This window comes from Triturus cristatus, chromosome 2_1 (genome assembly GCF_964204655.1).
Source record: "Triturus cristatus chromosome 2_1, aTriCri1.1, whole genome shotgun sequence".
Classification (NCBI taxonomy): Eukaryota; Metazoa; Chordata; class Amphibia; order Caudata; family Salamandridae; genus Triturus; species Triturus cristatus.
The window spans coordinates 866,747,908-866,770,650 of record NC_140581.1 but is presented as its reverse complement, the minus strand read 5'-3'; the positions used below and the strand labels follow the sequence as shown (position 1 = coordinate 866,770,650).

The 22,743-nt window shown below is 45.2% G+C and overlaps 1 protein-coding gene across 4 annotated transcripts in view; it reads left to right on the top strand.

Moving 5' to 3' along the window:
• APBA1 (amyloid beta precursor protein binding family A member 1) overlaps positions 1 to 21,430 on the top strand; it is a 413,377-nt gene extending 391,947 nt beyond the window's left edge. For all 4 annotated transcript variants that reach the window (XM_085633001.1, XM_085633007.1, XM_085633010.1 and 1 more), the window contains 3 exons: positions 11,962 to 12,081; positions 15,616 to 15,756; positions 19,508 to 21,430. In XM_085633001.1, the coding sequence (XP_085489127.1) occupies positions 11,962 to 12,081; positions 15,616 to 15,756; positions 19,508 to 19,579 (333 nt within the window). In that variant the 3' untranslated portion in view covers positions 19,580 to 21,430. The remainder of the gene's footprint in view (positions 1 to 11,961; positions 12,082 to 15,615; positions 15,757 to 19,507) is intronic.
• The last annotated feature ends 1,313 nt before the right edge of the window (positions 21,431 to 22,743 follow it).

Below are 22,743 nucleotides of genomic sequence, written 5' to 3'. Positions count from 1 at the left end.
CGGCTTGGAAAAAGAGCTATTGATGGACAGAATGCAGAACAATGTCATACATTCACCCCAGTACAGAGATATGGGCCTAAATCCATCGTTTTTTTGCTCACTATGCCATTCCGGTTTGGCCCCAGCCATATGCAAATCAGTCGACCATGGCTTTGGCGTGAGACATGCCTCTTCTTGCCGCTCATGTCGCCTGGTTGCAACATGAGCTTTGGTGCATATGTTCATGTAGCACTACTGCCTTGCCAGTTATGTCCATTGAGAGGGTCACTTCTCTCGCTCAGTCCTGCAGAACTTTATGGTAGAGTCAAGTCCTGATAGCCTTCCCTTTTGGGAGGTACTGCTTTGGTATCTATTCTAAAGGAATGGAATCTGCGGTTAGAAGTATCCATCAGAAGAAAAATTACCTTCGGTAACACTGTTCCTGGTGGATACTCTGTCACTGCCGCTCTCTCTCCCTGTTCTGTGGTCTCTTTAACATCTAAAAAGATCCCAAGATAGAGATCTGCATACTGTTGCCAATAATTGTTCTTAGCTCCACATCTGATAGAGACTTCTAGCTGCAGATTCCTTACCGTAGAATTATCCCAGCCATCAGACTGGAAACAGGAAGAATTTTGTGAGCAGATACCCCTGCACACCGGTAGGTGGTGTCAATCGGCTCCCTGTCCGTCATCAGCGCCTGAAATGATGTTGCGGTCCCTATTAACGCATCACCCAGGTCCGCTGACATCAGTTCTTTGATTTCCATGCCAGACAGCGCCGATCCAGAGAAGAGCTACCCCTCTGTCATAAATTGACGAGCTTTTTTCAATGTTTTTGTCAACTATTTTAAGGTTTACCTCCTGGTGTATTGAGTAATGTTTTTGCACAGGTCTGGTTTTAAGAGCGGTCGCGCCTGTCACTGGAAAATGTCGGTGACAGACCCATACCTCATTTGTCTGTAGTGTCTGGAGTGCGACCACAACACCCAGTACGTGTTATGATTGCCGGGCCATGGCTCCGAAGGCTTTGAGGGAGAGGTCTCTGAAGCTACTAGTGGCTAGGCATGCGACTCCCCAGAAGTCAAGATCCCGGTCGAGGGGAAGGTCCCAGGATTGTTTGTGGAGCCCAAAGTCTTCCTCATACCATTCAAAGTTCTTCGGATACTCGGGTAGGAGGCACAAAAAGAAGAGCAAGAAGTTGAAGTGCTCTTTGACTTCTCCTCATCCATCGGCCGACAAGACGAGGAAGCCTCTGCATTCTAGCCCTCGTTTCCTTGAACCATTCGCTGGGCCGAATCCACACCTTCCTGATTTTCCAAAGACCAAAATGACCCCCGCCCAATTAAAAAAGTTCTGAGGCCATGCGCCTCATACTTTAGCAGCCTGAACCAGTCGACACACCTTCGGGCCTCGCGGGGTCAGAAGGGGCTACATCTGTTTTTGCACCGGTAGCTCTGACTCTGGTGGGGTCCCAGGGATCCATTCCTGGATCCAGATCGATGCCGGTCTTGCCATCTCGACCTTCCCCGGTGCCGATCCCAATGCATATCCTTCCGGCGCAGCCATCCCCGACTCTTCTCACGTATCTGGAGGGGCATAAGCCAAGGCTGACTCCAACGCCAGCAGAAGCCTTACCTCCTAGATCAGAGCCTCAGCCTTATTTTTATCAGCCAGGCCTCAGTGAAGACTGGGAGGGGTCGCTGGACCCTTTAGAATACCAGATCCATGAGGAAGAACAAGGTGTGGACTGATGTAAGGACCTGGATGAGGCAGCAGCCTGGATACGTCTGTAGATGCTGGTCTGCTTTTGTCCCCTACCGTAGCTACGGAGGAGGGAGCTTCTTATGCAGTGGTGGTGCGGAGGGGTGGCTGAGGTCCTTGCCCATCAGCTACCCACGGTGGCTATCAAGACTAATCTTGTGACAGAGGTGCTGCAACCGGGAGCCACCAGTTCAGAACCCTTACTCCCATTCAAAAATTCCCTTGCAGATGTCCTGTTGGGTACCTCATCCAAACCCAGCACTGAGGCTCCTGTGAATTGGATGATTCCCCACCACCATCGCCCCACTCCTAGGGACCCAAACTTCCTCATGCAACACCCTACCCCAGGAGCTTGGTGGTCCAAGCCTCCGCCTCCCAAGGCGCTTTCCCTACCGCTCCCCCAGATAAGGTAATCGAAGAGGCTGTACTCATTTGGGAAGAAGATGCTTTCTTCCGCCAGCCTGGCATTGCGGTCCGTGTACACCATATGCCTTTTGGCCGTTATTCCCACAATTTATGGTATACTGTGCTGCCCAGGTCTCAGAGCAGTTCTGGGCTGTATTCTCCCAAGTGGTCACTGATGGGAGGGACGCAGCAAAGTTCACTGTTCGATGCAGACTCGACATAACCAACTCACTAGGCAGAGTGCTTTCCACGGCAGTGGCCCTTAGGCGCCACACCTGGCTGAGGACAAATTTTTTTTGGAGGATGTCCAAGCTTCTCTTATGGACATTCCTTTTGATGGCACCCGTCTCTTTGGAGATGAGGCAGATTCGGTGCTCGAGCGCCTTAAGGATTGTCATGCTACGGACAGGTCCTTGGGTCTCTCTGCTGCCCAACGTCTAACTCAATATGCCTTTCGCTCCTTTTGTGGCTACGGAAGGGGCTTCCAGCTGTGCAATTCCCGCCCAGCCACTGCGCAGGATACCCAGCCTCTACATGGCCTAGGGCACTGTACCCAGACACAACGTGGGTCAGGTGGCCAGTAATCTGGTAAGTCTGCCACATCCCCTACTGCAACAGCCTCCAAACCCTCCTAGCCTGCCCCTTTACCACCACATGCACCACTGGCAGCCCATAACATCAGACAGGTGGGTTTTGCAGATTTTCCGAAGGTGCTACTCCCTCCCCTTCAAGACTAGCCCTCCCCCCATGCTCATGACCGGCTGATTGAGGATCATCTGTCCCTTCTCCACGAAGAAGTCTTGGCTCTCTTGGCCAATGGAGCCATACAGAGGGTTCCGGTGCCAGAATTAGGCTCTGGTTGTCATTCACGCTATTTTCTGGTTCCCAAAAAGGACAAGGACCTTCTCTCTATCCTCGATCTCCGAACTCTCAAACTCTTCCTCAAAAAGGAGAAATTTTCAAGTTAGCCTAGGTCTCGTCTGCTCTGGATCCAGGACACTGGATGGTAGCTTTGGACTTGCAGAACGCTTATTTTCATATTCCCTTCCTGCCTGCCCACCGGCGCTATCTGCGTTTTACCGTGGGCCACAAGCACTTTCAGTTCACCGTCCTTCCTTTTGGCCTTACCTGCGCCCCTTGGCTGTTCACCAAGGTGATGGTGATGGTTGCAGATCATCTGCGGAGGTCTGGAGTGTCAGCCTTCCCCTACCTCGACAACTGGCTGCTAAAGGCAGGCTTACCCCAGGCTGTCGTCTTCCCACCTCCAGACTACGGTGAACCTTCTGCACTCGCTGGGGTTGACTATCAACATGCCAAAGTCACACCTGACTCTCTCAGAGACTTCCTTTCATCAGAGCTGTTCTGGACACAGGGCAGTTTTGGGCTTATTCTTCAGAGTGGTGAGTCCAGTATATTCAGGCTATGATACTGATATTTCAGCCTCTATTCTGGGTTGACTCACTCTGAGACTGCTGGCCCTCATGGCCTCCTGCATCCTGCTGGTGACACATGCCAGGTGGCACATGCGGGCTCTACAGTGGGACCTGAAGTTCCAGTGGGCACAGCGTCAGGGGAATCTCTTCAACCTGGTCCGGATCGATCTGCAAATGGTCTGCAGTGGTGGTTCTCACAAACCGCGATTGGGTGGCCATAAGCTGTGCATTGCGGGGGCATAAGCTATAGTTAGCTCAGGTAACTATAACTGCTGAATTTCTATGGTTTTGTGCGTGTATAATCTGAGCGTAACTATATGGTCCTTGTAACCTTTGTTTTTTGGGTGAATTTCTAAGGTTTTGTTTAATTCTATGTCATAACTCTAACATCCCTGTAACCTTTGTTTTTTTCTGTGAATATATATCTATATATATATCTGTCACCACAAAAACCAGAGGTTAGAGGGATGTTCTAGTTAGGCTCAGATTTCACTCGTACAAAACCATTGAAATTCAGCAGTTCTAGTTACCTGAGCTAACTATAACTTATGCCCCCACAATGCACTGTTTATTACCACACATATTACATCACTCATGACATGGTCAGTGACATCACTGATGACATCATTGATGACATCTCAAATTCCATCATCCAGCGAGTATGTGTTTTCGTAAAAGTTTCTTCGAATTAAAGATATATGCTAAGCTACTTCATATGTTCAATGTCTATTCTTTTTGTACTATTAATGAGTGGTACTGTTTCTAATATATGGCATCTAACTGGCACTGTGACTGTCTGTATCAGTGTGGGAGTGGGTGTCTTAGGGACTGTTTGGGTGTGTGAGTGAGTGGCTGTATGGGTGAATAAGTGGGTGTGTGAGTAGCTGTATGGGTGAGTGGCTGTATGAGAGGGTGAGTGTGTGTGTGCACAAGTAGCTGTATCAGTGACTGTGGTGGCTATGTTAGTGGATCTCTGGGTGGATGAGTGTGGGTGAGTGGCTCTATGGGTGAGTGACTGGGTGTGTAGGTGGATGTACGTATGAGTGGCTGTTTGACTGGGTGTATGGGTAATTGAGTGGGTGTATAAGTGAAATGTGAGCCTAGCTATACCGTCCCTCTAACCTTTGTTTTTTTCAGTCAGTTTCTACGTTTTTAAATAATTTTATTTCCTAACTTTGATGTCCCTGTAACCGTTGTATTTTTCAGTGAATTTTGAATAAAAAAAAATGTATTTCCTAACTGTAACCTTTAACCTGTGTGAGTGGGTGAGTGAGTGGGTGTGTGCGTGTCTGAGTGGGTCTTTGAGTGGTTGTGTGAGTGGGTCTGTGAGTGGGTGTGTGAATGTTTGAGTGGGTCTGTCAGTGGGTGCACAGTAAAAAAAGAAGAAGGGGGCACACAGGAGCAGGTCCTCATGCCAGCTCCCCCTGTGATGGTCCTCCTGTCCAGCTTGCCTACAGTCCGCTACTCTCTGCTGTCTTTGGTTTTGTGCCTCCTCTGCTCATTATCTACTCATTTGTCTGCCTCTTCTCTGGTCGCTCCTTCCTTCTATGATGCCTCTTTCTGCTCCTTCTTCCCATTATTTTGCCTCTTTCTGCTCATTGCTGATCTTTACTTTGACTCTTTCTGCTTGTTTCTGACCTTTATCTTGCCTCTTTCTGCTTTTTGCTGACCTTTATTCTGCCTCTTTCTGCTAGTTTCTGAGTGTTCGTTTTAGCTTAGCGGGAGCTGTCAACGTCTATCAAGCAAATGCAAACAACTATATTCTGGGGTAGGCACTACGGGACATACCAGAAGCTGGCGCTGGGGGGTTGGCGGTCCCCATGGCCATGTATGGCCTCCTTTACTTTTCAGGACCAGTCTGGCTAGTGGTGGTCCCCGGGGCCCTATGTGGTCCGAGAGGGGGCTGCGTTGCCCCTCTCCATTTAAAAAAATATATATATTGGGGCCTGGGGAGGTGGTGGTGCCCGGGGGGTCTGTGAGTCCCCCATTACATATTATTTAAGTGGTGGTCCCCAGGGCTTAGAGAGCCCATAGAGTGGGCCCCGTGCGCCCCCCTCATTTTTCATCAAGAAAGCCCCGGAAGGTTGTGGTCCCCGGGGCTGTAAAATCCACAGTAGGTGGGCCCAGTGCGCCAGCCTCCTCCTGAGACCTGGCCCACTCAGGGCTCTAATCAAAACAAATGCGGCAGCTCGTGCTTGATTTTTTGTTTTTTTGTCGTGGATTCGCGGCTCCATCGCATTTCCATGGCAAAAATGTTAATAAAAACTTCTTTTTGGCCCTGTCAGGGTCACAGGGGGACCCCCGGACCACAGTTAGGGGGTGTCAGGGTATTCCTACCCTTCCCCTTTTCTTTTTTTTAAATGTTTTTGTGGCATTCAGCTAAAGGCAAATCCAAAAATGGCTGTTAACACTTCCTGGTTGAAGTGTTGGCAGCCAATCAGATTTCAGCACGGGGACTGTTGGGATCCTCCTCCCTATATATACCAATTTGGATTTCCTTTATTAACTCCAAAACTTCTGAACGGATTTACACCTCTTCTAGACCAAGAGCTACCTGTCGGCCAACTTTAGTGTAATTCCATCCAGTGGTTCGGGCTGTAGTCGTGTCTAAAAATCTCTAGGGAAAAACACTTTTTTGACCCCCCCTCCTGCTTTCTCGGCCCCGCTTTGTGGATCGCACTGAAACTTTCCATGCACAACAGGAATCACCGGCAAACTTGTCTTGGAAATTTTCGGGAAGATTCGTCAACCGGTGCCAAAGATATAGGCAAGTTAAAAAAGGCTATTCCTATGGAAACATGGTCCTAACTATAACTACCTACTGGCGACCACCAATAGGTAATATATAAGATTAACTCATATGGATTACACCTGTGCATTTTAGATTGATTAGCTAGTTTCATTGGCTGCAGTGCATTTGGTGTAGACCTCCTCTTTCTTAGATCACGAGTAACCAGAGGCAAGCAGGTGCCTACTACAGCATTACCTTTACTGTGCAGTGTCCCGCCACTCCGAGTCGGCCGATGGAATGTGGAATAACATGCAACATTTATCCTTTCTGTATTCATTCCAGGCATGTGATTTCACCAGTTTTGTATCGAAATGGGGCAACGCTCCTGACCCGCAGGTTCTCAGTGGGGCTTGCAATCTGAATTGGCTTCTAAATCATGTTACAGACTGAGTTGGGATTACCGGGTCCTTATTGTTGAGCATTTGCCATAGTTTAAGATTTACTTTTTAATGCACAACTCCGTAGTGTAACATCAAACTTAAGTTGCATCTTTCAATTACAAAAGTATTAACTCACCCCCGTGTTTGTGTTGTTATGTTTATGTATTTCTCTACGTTTTCCTAATTCATATATCTATTTGAATATAAATGCTATAAAAAAGGTAAATTAATAGATGGTTATTTTGAACTGATTTGCATATGGCCATGTCTGAACTGGGGTGGCAGAGTGGGCTAAAGAACGGTGATGGATCAAACCCAGATCTCTTGACTGGGTGTGAGTGTTTGATTGGTTCTGATGCTCCGTCCATCACCACCCCCTTTTGTACCGCTTTGTTTGCCATAAGTTGGCAGGGTATGCTCAGACGTGAGTTCCTTGCTCACTTTGCCACTGGATTCAAGCAAGCCTGGCTGAAGACGGCTGAAATGCCAGAAACCAGTCCTAGGAAGCTTGTTTCCGGTCCAGGGAAGGCATGGCTTGGCAGTTCGGGCTGGACTGTTCCCACGAGGCACAGGGTCAGACTGATTTGCATATGGCCATGTCTGAACTGGGGTGGCAGAGTGACCTAAAGAACGGTGATGGATCAGTTTTTTGATTGGTTTTGATGCTCCGTCCATCACCACCCCCTTTTGTACCGCCGTACTATTTTGAGGATATTAGCACAAAATGCAGTTAATGTAAGCAGGGGAAATGGTAAATAAAAGAACAACAATACAACCTGGTTACTAGTTAGTTACTTGTTAGGGATGGCCCAGGTAGGGGGCATTAACTTAGTTTGATTCGCCACATTTCAATAAGTATTCTGTGAATATGTGGGGTGTATATGATTTCCACTGGTCCCAGGTGAATGAAGACAGAAGTCTGTGCCCCCGTTAACTCTGCTGCAGAATCCTATGTAGGGGCCAGATGTACAACCTTTTTTTTTTTAGTGGTCGCAAATGGAGAATAGGCCCTTTGCGAATGCTAAAAATGGCTTCAGGCATGTACTAACCCTATTTTGCGAGTCCTACCTATTACTGACTCGCAAAATAGGGTTTGTGAGTTGCTATTGGAATGGGGCGTGCCAAGGATGTCCCTTCCTAATAGTGAGTCGCAGGGGCATGTATTAATGTTTTGTGACCGAAATGCGATCTCAAAATATTCATACTTTACCGAATCTGTGAAGGAGGTGGCAACCCATTTGCAAAATGGGAAGGGGTCCCAAGGATCCCTTTCCCCTTTGTGAATGTGGGCGGCAACATTTTTTAAGAGCAGGCAGTGGTCCCACGGATCACTGCTTACTCTTAGAAAATTAAAAGGAAACTTTTAATTTTTCATTTTTAAATGCATCCCATTTTCCTTTAGGGAAAATGGCCTGCATTTGTTTTAAAAAACTCTTTATTTAAAAAGCATCCACAGTCATAGTGGTCTGCTGACCCTAGCATGCCATCATCCCTGTGATGACAGGCCATTCCCAATGGGTTGCAAATTGCGATCTACCTCATGAATATTGATAAGGAAGGTCATTTGCGACCTCATTAGGAATCGCTAAATGTGGCTGAGATACATTAGTAGATCGCAAAGAATCGCAATTAGAGAGTCGCAAAATGAAATGGTCGTACAAGTGGCCCTAGGACTATGAAAAGCCCTTCGCATTGCACTCATTAAGGTAATGACCCACAGAGAAGCACCATTGTTGTCATTTAGTGCCCTCTACTGGCCAATAGTGTGAATTACTACATCGTCCAGTAAAATGTTTAGTTAAAGAAGGACCTAGGCAAAGATCCTGAACACAGAAACAATAGTTCACAGCTAAAAAATATTACAGCCCAACTGCTTGACAGAGTATATTGAAATCTGCATGAAAACCCAATTTATTAATTTTTTTACTGAAAAGTCAAGGTGTAACGATTCATTCAGATCTTAATTCATAATTCACTTCGCAGCGGAATTGATATCAGAGCCATTTTCTGCCCCATGCATCCAACTAAGCAATTGCGATTCCTTAATAGCGATTATTAAGGAATCGCTATTGCCTATGCATGTAGGTTTGGCAAAAAAAATAGGCGATTCCTACCTAGAGACCCATAGGAATGAATGGGAAACCAGTCGCAATTTGCGATTACCAAATAGGTAATCGCTAATTGCGAATTCAATTGCAAGAGTGCCAGGGGGCCAAAAGGCCACCCTGATGCACCCCCAAAATTGACATGTGGCGCACACACATGCCCTAAGGGCACTTACAAAAATGCAATTTTGTGCACTTTTCGAAGGAATCGCAAATTACCATCAACTTGAAATTGTTGGTAATTTGCGATTCCTTAATGCAAAGTCACATTCTGAGAATGCTTCTTGATTTGCATTTAGGGAATCGCAAATTGGGTTTTCCTAACAGCATTCACAAAATAGGTAATCGCAAATTTTGCGATTACCTATTTTGCGAATGGCTTTGGGCTTGATGCATTCCTAAGGCTAATTACCTGTCGCAAAGGAGCCGATTAGCAGAATCGGCTACTTTGCGATCGGTAATTAGCTTGATGCATGTGCCCCTTTGTGTTGTACTTGCCAGTGTGGGCAGGGGTTTGAGAGGGGGAGGCTGGAGGGGGAGCAACCCTTTCTCTTGGGGAAGAGGTGTGGCGCCGCGGCCAGGGCGGATGACTCCAGAATCTGGGGATCACAGTTCGATCCCCAGCGCCGGCAGCAGATTTGCCCAGCACCATGTGAATCTGGGCAATAGCTTGCTTAATCTTCCCGACGGCCCCCAGCGCCTAGAGACCCTTACGGGTGATTGTTCGCGCTTTACAAAATTTGGGTTATTATTATTATTATTATTATTATTAATGTGCTGAAGGATACGATTCACAGAGTATTTTTCTGTCAGAGGTTTTTTAGTACTCCTGAACAGGAAATAAATTAGTCCTGATTCTCAAACTTTTTTCCACATGCAAAAATATCTATCATGGAAATTCATGAGTAAGTCACACCCAGGAAGGAGGAACACACAACTCACATAAAAATTGTATGAACTGAACCCTTAACTATTAACCTTTACCCATTTTCTGTCAAAACGTGGGATATTGGGCTTTGTATGGAAAGAGCATTGTGGGGGATCAATGAACATTTAATAAGGCGCCACTGCTGTTAATGCCCTTCTGCGGTACCCTTCAGACACTAAAGAGCAACGGACTTTGACAACTAACAACTAAAAATATGCCTTTTTTTAAAATAAAAAAGGTCTCATTCTTTTAAGATCGCCTGCTTTTGGTTTTGCCTTTCAGGTGCGCATCTTAAGGAGATATCTGCCTATGTTTGAGTTCATGAAAGTGACAGAATCTTTTTTAAATTATTTAGTACAATAAAAAAAAGCATTTATGTGAGGTACGCTCCAGGTTATGTGACCAAACATCACCTGTGGATTACGCCATCATGGAGATCTCTCAAGGTCTTCCTGCTTAAATGACGTTATGTGGCAGATCTGACAATGAATTTGTTTGTTTGTCTATTTACAGGACACATTTTTGTCGCAGAACCTATCTACGGACATTGCTTATCAATTTTACGCTACCTTAGGCTTCGCATACATTTACCTTTTCAGGAATGACTGATGGGGATTTAGCCTGTAGGTGCCTAGGGGGGCACTGAGTCAGCTCTAGAAAGAGTAACAGGCTGGACCTTATATGAGACTAAGGGCCTCATTTATGAGAAGTGACGCATCGCTGCGTGAAAGCAGCGATGCGTCACTTCTCAGTGCGCCCTCCTTGCGACATGATGGATGCATCATATTTACTGTATAACACATCATGTCGCAAGGAGTTACAGGTACGTCAGTATTTCTGACGTATCTGTAGGCGCAAAAGTGACACATTGCTGGAGTGTGTCACAAAAGTGACGCAACTCCAGCAATGTGTCCTTTCACATGGGGCATGCCCCATGTGAAAGGGCCTGTGTCAATCTTACACCTGCTGTGAAGCAGGCCTAAGATATTGACGCATTTGAGTCATAGAAGTGGCGCAGTGAAATCTCATAGAATTCACTACGTCACTTCTACGAGGCTTACTTACGTTGAAACGCCCACCCTGTATACATTATACCTGACGCAGGTATAATGTAGCGCAGGGGTTTACAAAATGACGCATCTGCTTAGATGCATCACTTTGTAAATAGGGCGCAACAGGAGGCATGTTTTACGCTGCCCATGCGTCACAAAAAGGGACGCAACGGAAGCGCAAAACTGTCGCAAGGCCTCATAAATAAGGCCCTATATGCTTTGGCTCGGGCATGCAATGGATGCATATTATATATTTTGTGATGTTTTGTTTATGTATTTAAATGTTTGTTTGCCTGATAAACAATATTGGATACTTGGATTTGATGTTTGCTTGTGAGTTTGGAACTAAACCAATGCAAGTTGGTTAGGACACCAATACCCATCAATAGAGATTAATTGATGTCCTCTCTATTGTAATATTTTTTTTAAATCCTTTCCTACACATTATTTTTTTATACAACCTTTATCTTTGCCCAGATGTGGTGGGATTAATAGGGCAAACCCCTAGATTTTGAAGCATGGAAAACAGGGGAAACAGGTTTCACTTGTCCTCAACGTCTGTAATAATGGTGTGTCTTTCAGATCCTTAAAACTTGGGATGTCTGGTCAAGTACATGATTGATGAGAACAAAAACCTAAGCCCCCCATTTCTTGGTTAATTCTTCAGACAGTAAACATGCTGTGCCAAGCAGCAAGCATAGCTCAGATCTGAGACATGCTTAGAGGGTGAGCAGAGGGATGTGAACAAATGGAGGGTGTGTAGTACTCTTGATCTCCACTTCCCTTGGGGTTAGCAAGAGGGGAAGTGTAACCCTAGTGTTTTTCAGACACAGTTTGTCTTGTGTGTCATATGCGTTTCAGATAAACTTAGAGGCCATATTATGAAAAGCCTCTATTTCCATGCAGTAGCACACATTGCATTTTAATCTGCGTTTATTGCATAATGTTATGTTCTGACTAACGAAAGGTGTAATCAGTCTGATTGCCTCATTAATTAAAATGTCCACCAATAAAACAGCCACCTGGCAATTGATTATGTGGCATGTTTATTTACTGCACTATGGTACTTCTAAAGCACCCATGCATTTGCTGAATGTCACTCAGCAGCTTTGTACTGTCTCTTAGGGCCTGAAAAACCAGTCCAGGGTGAAGCTGAACATCGTCCGGTGCCCACCAGTGACCACCGTCTTGATCAGGAGACCAGACCTCCGGTACCAGCTGGGTTTCAGTGTGCAGAATGGAATTGTAAGTATGTCTGCAGCTCTTCTAGCAATCTATCCTCGTTGCACTTGAGGAAACCACCCAGTCCGTGTCTCTTCTGTCTATACTATTAAAAAACAAGGCTGTTCGAAAAACCGCACCAGAAATCTAAATGGATCTAGAAATTCTGAGATATCACAAAAAATGAAAACTCACCATAATATATCGTTCCTTGTACATATTCCTCATTTATTTTTATCCTTGCTATTTTGTGGTATTTGGTATAGCACAGATCAAGCTCCAAAGAGCATTAGAACATTGCAATGTGGAGCGCTCTATTGAAGACAATGGAGTGCTCTGGGGTTCTTATATCTGGTAGAAGGCCAGAGTATCAACATTCCTATGTTTGTTCACAGCTGTTGCTGTGAACAAAGGCTTCATGGAGCCGGAGAGGAATTCATCCCCCTCGGGGTCCGTGAGGCCTATGTTTAACAAATTAGAACATTCTGCCCTCTAGGGGCGGAATGTTCTAATCGCCTTAGAGCCATCCGTTGTGGGCTCTAACGGCCATTTAAGGCCCGCTCCCTCGTTAAAGGCCCAAGCCGGACACTGGAGCAGGCCTCTAATGGCTGATAGAGCCCGCTAGGCAATATTAGAGCTCTTTACAGAGATCATTGTCACTGGAACATCGCAAGCATTAGGTGCTTTATGTAGAAGAGTATGTAGTGTGGTGTCTGGTTGAGATGAGGTAGGAAAAAACTGCATGTGATGAAGTGGCGAGGGGGGCGGAACATAGTAACCAGGCATGTTACAAAACAGCACACTGCAGTTCACTAACACAAAGCACAATGCAACCCAACATCAACACCCTTAGCTTTTACCAAACACTGTCCATAAGCCTATCCCTGTCTCTACACGTACTCCTAACCCTAACATACATTTTCACTGAAGCTAACTCTTTGAAACTCTTGGTATTTCAAATATACATTTTCGGAACTTTGATTGTATAACTAGATAATTTTAACATTTGACCCAATATACTCTCAATCCAGGAAAAAATACAGCTAATTAATTGCTTTTTTCCTAGCCAAACTGTACCACCTTAGGAACCGCCTAACATTACCTTTTTACCACGGTATAGTTTTCTGTCACCCCATAATGCAACATCCCTCACCTCTGAAGAAAAAGGAAAATTGCTTTCCTGACTTTCTCGACTCAAGTCGAAATTGCTTCTCTTACTTTCTCGACTCAAGTCGAAATTGCTTCTCTGACTTTCTCGCTTGCTTCTCTGACTTTCTTGACTCAAGTCGAAATTGCTTCTCTGACTTTCTCAACTCAAGTCAAAATTGCTTCTCTGACTTTCTCGCTTGCTTCTCTGACTTTCTCGACTCAAGTCGAAATTGCTTCACTGACTTTCTCGACTCAAGTCGAAATTGCTTCTCTGACTTTCTCGACTCAAGTCGAAATTGCTTCTCTGACTTTCTCTACCGCACCTCTTGATTGAGATCTTCCGTTTTCACCAGAATCTATTTGACAATGTTTCCATGTGTGTCTTCTGTAATTGTAGTTCTTCCTCCGGTAATTTTCAGTAAGACTCTAAGTTGCAGTACTGCCTGTCCGTGCGGTCTCGACTCCTTGTGTTCAGATATCCGTGGTAGGCAGCCTGCAATGAGCACTTCACTCAACACCTAACTAAAGAACTGACCCCACCACGATCACCAGATGTTTCCCATAAGAGGCTGCTGTTGTCCAGTCACTGAAGGATTTAAAAAAATCATACACAAGATCTAAAGCACATCATCCCTTGTGTGATGATTACGATTACATCATTTTGGACTGTCAACTTGATTCTTCCATTTCCTCTTCTCGGTCAAGTCCGAGAGAAGGGTTCATTAGTCACTTGTCCTGGGAGTTTGTTGAGCTTAGAAATATGTCCTTTGAGCTTGTCTGAGAACCTGCTGACACTCAAGTTAGTAGCTATGCTTTTGATATTGTAAATTACAGAGGACAATGAACTTCCCCCATATCCTGCCCTTTTAATAATGTCTTCTTTCCACACCTGTTACATGTTACATCGTTGCAAAATGTACCAGACAGTGATTGTAGCACTAAAAAACAGTTAAGAACAAGTATGCCAAATATTCACGCAGCTATATTGGCCACACTTTATTTGATCATTTTAGCTAGATGGAATATTAGGCTACTATTCTCATTACAGGATACCCTCCAGCTGTCTTCCTGTTAGCACCTTAAAGAGATTACTTGTAGAGAAAAGAAAAAGATATGCTGCCCCAAGCCCATGAATAACAAAGATGTAAAGGCCATCTAGAGAATTCACACAATAATCAAAGACCTTGGTATAAACTCTTTAAAATATGAAACTATGTAGTGTAAAGTTGGTGAATCCTCAGACAAAGCTGAACACTTCCACTACACCATGGTAAAAAACATACAAGCAACAAAACACACATACAGAAACGCACAACAGGAAACTCTGGCACCCAAAGTGGTACCTGCTGTCTACACACAGACATGGTGCCCACATTCTGACCCCAGCAGTTGACATACTGCCTACACATTTGCATTTTCATAAAGACACCTAGGCACTCCAAAAACTTAAGACCTGGAATGATGTTCAAACAATCCAGAAACCTGCTGAACGTGGCCAACCAAAATGGATTATTCGGTGCAATTAAATCCAGCGACTGAAGTTAACATAATTCTTTCAGTCATCACAGTGCAGGCCAAAAGGGCCCAAGCATGTGCCCTCCATCCCCAAATCCCAATCAGAGCCAGCAATGAGCTAACACTGTAATCCCCAAAGTTTACCTCACCGCTGTGCCTAACATTTTGCTGGGTTATAACATAACACCAGCCGTTGCAGAGCCAGGAGAAAATATGCAACCTTGGAAAACAAAAGAAGAGTCTTAACACAGGGTTCATCAAATTTCCAACATCCGGATGAATAACCAGTGCTTAGTCCAGTGGTCAGATCTGTAAATGTATTAGAAACAACGCCTCCCTGAAGATTAGCTTTCACTATCAGAAAAACGAGAATGGACCAATAATCCAAATCCTCACTACAAAAAATCTTGAATTTATGATTTTTAATATTTTTTTACATGATTGTGAATTTCTTATGTTTAACGATATTAATTTTATACGTTACCGTGCGTTAATGTATTTAGTCGGAAGTAAACCTAAATTCAAGTGGCTGACTGATACAAGATGAAACTCTCTAGAGCAGCATTACCTGATATGATTATTTTACCAAAAAAACTGTCAACAATACATTGAGAGGACTGGCGATTGGAACGGTGAAAGAACAATTCAACATTACCCTCTCAAAGTATTCAGATAGCTGCACGCTTATCTTAGCGCTGGTGCACTATGACCTGTAGCTACCCATCTCTGTTGAGAAAAGAGCTGAAGCATTTGTAGAAAAACAACTGCTGTTTGATCTGTTGATGCAAGATGACACAGTTTACCATGTTCTGCAAGAATCCAGCAGCCATTAATAATATAGCTATATTGTGTTGTCAGATGACCACAGTTGAACATTGTGTCCTTCTATTTCAGATCTGCAGCTTAATGCGAGGGGGAATCGCTGAGCGAGGCGGAGTGCGAGTGGGCCACCGCATAATTGAGATCAATGGGCAGAGTGTTGTCGCAACACCCCATGAGAAGATTGTTCATATTCTCTCCAATGCTGTGGGTGAGGTACGAATAGTGCATGGGAACTACTACTTTTTACTAACAGCAGCGGTGACCTCTTTCAGCATTGCTGCTTGGAAGAATTCCAAGTCTGTTCAGGCACTGATGGCATTTTTCTGGGTGTAGCCTTATATATACCAAAGTAGAGCTTTCCATGCCAAAGACAAGGTTTCTCAAATGCCCAGATATTGCCTCATATGTCCTGGTACTGACTGTCCTCATATTATATTAGCTACTTCCCAGGACTAGCATAACCTCATATGCCCAGTTAAAGTCTCAGATACTCATTTAGAGCTATCACATGCCCCTGTACAGCAGCCTCATATGCGCTGGTATTGCCTTGTTCGAAAGGGGCACAGTCTAAGCCCAAGGTGAGGGCAATGGTGCCTAGGCTCGGCCATCTTATATAAATTGCAGCTTCGTTTACCGTCATTTGATAAATGCTATCTTAGATGTAACAGAACACTTTCATTTGTCCAGGTTCATATGTCCAGGTTCAAGTAAGAATCAGGCATATAAGTAGCGGCAAGAGTAGACAATGGTCCGTGGGACCACTGCCTGCTCCTAAAATAAGTTTTTATGAACATTCACAAAGCGGAAGGGGTTCCTTGGGGACCCCTTCCCATTTGCGAATGGGTTACCACCTACTTGAAGTAGGTGGTAAAAAATAAATGTTTAGTGGCCACTTTTCGTTCGCTAAACATTCACACATACCACTGCAATTCGGTATTAGGAAGGGACGCCCTAAACACTCCCCTTCCTAATACCAAATCGGTATGTATTCGCAATTCCAAATTGCGATTTGGTAACGTTACCGAATCACAATTTGGGAATGATACAAAAATGCATTTTTCCTTACGCAACTGGCCCAATTTGGCATATCGGGCCATTTGCGACCCAAAAAATGCTTGATACATCTGGCCCCTAACGACATGTAAATCATGCTCTTAATGGGTTGTGTTGGAAGGGCTAGCCCCAGGGGAGGACAGAATAGGTGCTTGACCCCCCTGCGCCCACCCTTCCGGGAGAAATAGCCGAGCACTGGGCGGAGTCCCCTTCAGGACTGGGTCTCACACTTAGGATCGTACACACTGCTTCAGTACCAGGCAACACAGAGACACCACACCGTAGATTCTAGAATACGTATGCTTTATCTAGCAATATCAGGATCTTTATGATCCGCAGGAGTATGTACAAGTAGAGCAAGTGCTCACAAAGTCTCGGTTGGGGTAGGGGTAGCGGGACAGTCTTAGGATCTGGGTCAATGTGGAAGCGTATCCGGCGCACAGCTCTCAATCCTCGAGCCGGAAGATACGAGATGATCTTTGGGGTCCAGTCGGACCGGAATGTCTCTTGAGCGGGTGCCCACTCTGCAGGACTCGAGTCCGGGTGTCGGAGGTCGGACCATCTTCCAGGAGCCGCGAGTCACTCAGCAGGGCTCAGAGTTCTCTAGGGTGCAAGGTGAGCAGCGACCACGTCAGCAGGACTCGGATGTCGTTAGGCAGAAGTCCGTCTCTGCCAGGTAGAGCCGCGACGCTGTCTGCAGGGCTCACCAAGGTTCCAAGAGTTCCGTAGGATATTGTGGGGATGTTCTTCAGCCGCGACCACGTCAGCAGGGCTTGTTCGTTCCAGGATTCAACTGCCGAGGGTCCCAGGGCGCCCCTTGTTATAGGTCGACTCCTCTTTGATGTCCGGAGTCCTCACGGGCACGGGTCTTAGCTCCTGGGGGTCGTTTGTTGGGGGTTCCTGCCACGCGGCCCTTAGATCCTTTCAAAGCGGGGTCGGGAGAGATCCAGACACGCAGTAGGCGTGGAGCCAGCCCTCAGGGTGGCCGGAGGGCCGATCGAAACCATCTCTTGGGAGGAGGCCAGGTGTGAATGAAACCACTCCTCCCTCTCCTGCTCACCAGGAGTTCTCTCCCCCCAGCCGGCATGGAGCGACTAGGCCGTGGTTGCGCTGGGGTCGAGGGCAGCCATCGGGGGTGTGGGGCTGGGTACTGGAGGCCGCGAGGCCGGGGGAATGGGACGGGTGCCTGGTGTTGGGAAGATGGAGGGGAGGACAGGGGTAGCCCCGGGTTCTGGGTCGGGGAGGCTACGCTAGTCGGTGTAGTGTGGGGTGTAGGGGGTAGCCTGCTGTCGCTACGGGTCTGAATGGGCCACGCCACGAGGCCGGGTCCAACACGCGTCCCCCCCCACCCCCCCCCAGCTGAAGTCCGGAGAGAACTACCCATCTTCTTGGGGGTTCTCTTCGCTGAGGCGGAAGAATCTGGAGAGGCCGTCAGCGTTGGCGTGGTCGTTGCCAGGGCGATGCTCTACTGTGAAGTCCTTCCCCTGGAGGGAGATAGACCATCGTAGCAATTTGAGGTCATCCCCCTTCATCTGCATGAGCCACCGTAAGGGTCGATGATCCGTCTGGACTCGGAAGTGGGTTCCGAAGAGGTAGGGTCGCAGTTTCTTTAGGGCCCAGACTACGGCGAATGCCTCACGTTCAATGGTGCTCCATCGTTGCTCCCGGGGCAGTAACCTTCGGCTAATGAAGGCCACGGGCTGATCTACGCCCTTCTCATTGAGCTGGGAGAGGACGGCTCCAAAGCCATGCTCGGAAGCATCCGTTTGGACGGGTGCCTGGTGTTGGGAAGATGGAGGTGAGGACAGGGGTAGCCCCGGGTTCTGGGTCGGGGAGGCTACGCTAGTCAGTGTAGTGTAGGGGGTAGCCTGGTGTCGCTACGGGTCTGAATGGGCCACGCCACGAGGCCGGGTCCAACAGGTTGATAAACCAGCTATCAGGAGGCAGAGATATGAAAGGGCCCTAACACATGGAAAGGTATTGTCAATTTAAATACCAACAGAACCTGAACGCCAATTCAGCAACTTACCAGAGATAGTGGAAATTACACCACATAGTCTTTCACCTCCTGTAGCATTACATGGTTGACTCTTGTCTCATCCCTAAGCCTTCAACAGTGCAATATTTGCTGTTGAGGAGCTAAGGGAAGGGGGCTACAACTACAGAAAAGTTTAAGTTCATGCTGTTACCTCATGACCCTTGAGAACCAGGGGTTGTGTGCCAGGGATACCAAAGAGGTAGGAGAAGGAGTTGGCCTAACGTCTAGGGCGCTCGACCTCGAACCTGGGGAACTGGGTTCGAGTCTCGGTAATGACGCTGAACATCCTGTGATTCCGGGCAAATCACTTAATCTCCCTGTGCCTAACAAAAAAATGAATGTGTGTCCTCATGTAACGTAACTGGTGCTATGTAAAGCGCTCTGATACCTGATTGGATTCGGGTCAAGTTCGCGCTATATAAAACTCTGCAAAATAAAAAAATACAAAATAAAAAAAGAGCATGCAAGGGGTACCACCTGCTACCCCTGACTTCCCCAATAGACAAACATGCAGTGCAGTTCGGTGATAACAAAGGGGGCATGTTTTGAGATCTACAGGTGTGAGCAGAGCACGTTTAGGCTACTTTAAAAACTTTGAATTAATGGGAAAACAATTGACGCTCAACTGAAGTCTTTTATATAGGAAAACATTGAGTAGGAAAAGTAAAAGCAAAAGCTAGACTTCCCTTCCAAATAAACAATATTTAAAGCTGAATAGTTATTTTAGCATTCTTATCATACTTTGAAAGAAGACCTAGAAATTGTGCAGGTCATGTTAGTGGACAGGCCTTGAGGGACACCATTCTTCTAAGAGCAATTGCTTCTTGAAGCCCTTTCTTTTCTGAATAAAGATTGTCTTTCTTTCCCCTCCAGATTCACATGAAGACCATGCCAGCAGCCATGTATAGACTGTTGACTGCACAAGAGCAGCCTGTTTACATCTGAAGGCCTGTCCACTGCCTCCGCGACATGCATGGAAGACATTTCCCTCCTCGTTTGTGGTTGTGTTCATAGTGCTGCATTTCTGTGTCTTCCAGAACATCTGTCTGTCTCCCTTTCTCTTCTCCGCAATGCTGCTGCGCAGAGAAGGACATTCCATAGGACACTGCGCATCCCAGAAGTGGATTCAGCACACGTACTTCACAAGAGAGGATAGTTTACTCACATAATCACTTGAACAAAATGGGCAAAGAAAAAAGGGGTTCAACAGCGTAAATTATCATTGGCCTTTTGTAAATGCAGCCAATTCGACGACTTCAGGATTGAAGGATACTTTCACGAGACATCAAATGTTCAGAGATAAATCTACTGTGCTGTTGTTGTCATGAATTCCTCTTCCTCTGCACTGTTTTATTGATGTTCATTGATAAAGAACAGCATTTTGAATCAGGGCATTTAAAATGCTAAATTGTCTTCAGACAACCATTTCCCCCCTACTGAAAGGCCTGCAGGCATAGCAGTGGAAGGTTATGTGTTTCCCGAGTTAATGATGTAGTTATTAATTTAGGAAACCTAAAAGTTGGCATGGTCTTTTGGAATTTGTGCTTTAAGTACTGCCACCTCTCTTTATTTTTTTCCTTAAATTCCTCACATAGATAGTCTGAAGGACCATGTTTCCAGAGAGCCATTGTCACAGTGAACTCTGAGGCCTACACTTGAATAGGAAACATAATTCTAATATTTCAGCGGGCAAAGAAAATAAACCCTTCTCGTGGGGCATTATTGAGAGACATTTGTTTTCCTTGCCGTTGGACACTGGATCCGCTACTTCTCGTCTTTCATAAAGTTAAAGCACAGGCCCTGCTTAATGGGACTCCATCCAGTACGATTATTGACTGTACTTCACAGGGCGCGGTGCTATGGCACTGTCAGTACCTGCTCCTCCACATCCTAGTTCTCGTGAGTTGATGACAAGTAAGTGGATAGGGAGTGGATAGGGAAATGGGTGAAGGCTGGTTGGGATGCTGAGTCAGTCTATGTTTGTCCGGCCACTAGAGGCCCTGGGTGACTTTGATAATCATAGTCTGCAATCCAAAACTTCACATACTGAACCACCTTCATGGCACAATGATTAAATGCGTCATTCTTAGTAATTTCCTCTGACTCGCACCACCTCTACTCCAGAGGATCAGTGTTTTTGCAAGACTTCAATCATTCCAGATATTTGTTTCCAATTTTTCAAAAATGTGCTACTCCATAAAGCCACAATATGTGTTGATGCAACACCCATTTAAGAAAGTATACTAACGTCTTAAATAACAATATAGTATGCCATCTTTCACACCATTCGCATTTTATCGAAACTCAATATAAACTGCAGTTATTTGGTGCAAAGTGTGATACATTTCTTGACAACTGGGTGATTGCAATTAATTGCATCCTCATTTTAAATAACTTGAGGTACAGCTATTACTTTTAATTCTTACACATTAATACAAATTGTAGAAACGACTCTGGTCCAGCGTGTGAGCTCATAACAAAGTACACTTAATCCTGCCAGTGTCGAAGTAGGGTACTACATGTTCAGGAATTTACCTTCAGTAGTACTGGTGGATCAAACCAACTTCTCCATCACGGTTACTGTAAGGTACTGAGGCACACCTTGTGCAGTCAGATATTGTACACCGAGAATATCTTTTATAATACAATTGACAAAGATGTCAAGATTTATGTTGTGTGATATGGGAGCCTGTCTTAACATATCTACCCAAACACTCTTATAATTGTATTGCCTTTTTTTAAATTTTATTTACCCTCTCTCTGGCAGACCGGGTGACAGCGAAGAAAATAAAAAAATTCAGAATATTTATTTTGCATTGTAAAGATAGTCTATTGCTCTTCATATATCAGAATTATATGAGATATGTACCAATGTATATGTACTGTATCTGTTTATATTTGACGTTGGGCCACTAGCGAATGTGCACAATGAAATCAAGGTTTAATCACCATATTTATTTATTTATTGGGATAGGAAAATGTAAGATTTATTAAAGAACCTGTGGCACGTCTATTTAATTGTGAAATTGCGGGGATAGGTGGTGTTAGGAATGTGTAGACGTTGTGTCGTTAGTATGATATGGCGTGAACATTTCACATGTGAGGGCGAAAGTCTTTGCCTGGCAAGATGAAATTTCATGGAGAAATAATGCTGGCTGGCTGTTTACAAGGGGCTTGTTCCTATAGAAAAAACGTAAGGCACGATTCACAAAGGTAAAGCGAGACGAAAGTCTAACTTTACGACTTTTGGTATTCACAAAGGGCATTTACTACTGGTAAATACCCTTTGTGAATACCAAAAGTTCAACTTTACGACTTTCGGTATTCGCAAAGGCATTTACGAGTAGTAAATGCTCTTTGTGAATACCGAAAGTAGTAAAGTTAGACTTTGTGAATCGGGCCCGTAGATGTCCAGTTGTTTCAAAGTCCTTCCATTCTTAGTAAAGGACATGTTGAGCCTTTGACATGCAGGCAGGACTGTGCAGAGGAGACAATTTGTGTTACCTGGTAAACATTGCATGGATGCGCCACACATGCACTTGATGTCCATCTTCTGCCCTGAAGTCACATTGAGAATTTACAGGAGTTGTTTAAAAGCTTATCAAAAGTGTGACAGTGTTTCGAAGCAAAGACCTTCTAACAGCAGCAGGGGTTGCATTAACTTTCCACCAGTGCAGTGAACCCATGCAAAAACAATATTTGCACCTAACAGCAAATAAAAAAAGACATATAAAGGTTGTGTCTTTCCTGTGGCAACCAGTTCAAAAGGTGTTTGAAAGCACTACTATGCTGATGCAAATTTAGGCAGTGTTGCCCATGTGTGTTTCTTAAAGTTCAATGACGGTATTCATGGAACAACGAAGGTTCTTTTTACATTTAATCCCTCGTTTTATGTAAATCAGTAAAAGAAATAAGGAAGAATACTAATAATCGAAGTCATTTTCTTTTTTACCTCTTCTTACAGCTAGTACAGATAGGCAGAATATGAAACTTGTGACTAGTTTACTATATTTCCCTTTTTATTTTAAGAGGCAAGTTTATTAAATTTGTATTAATATGTCAATAAAATACTAGGGTACTTCTTGTTTTAGGACATTATGTGTCGTAAT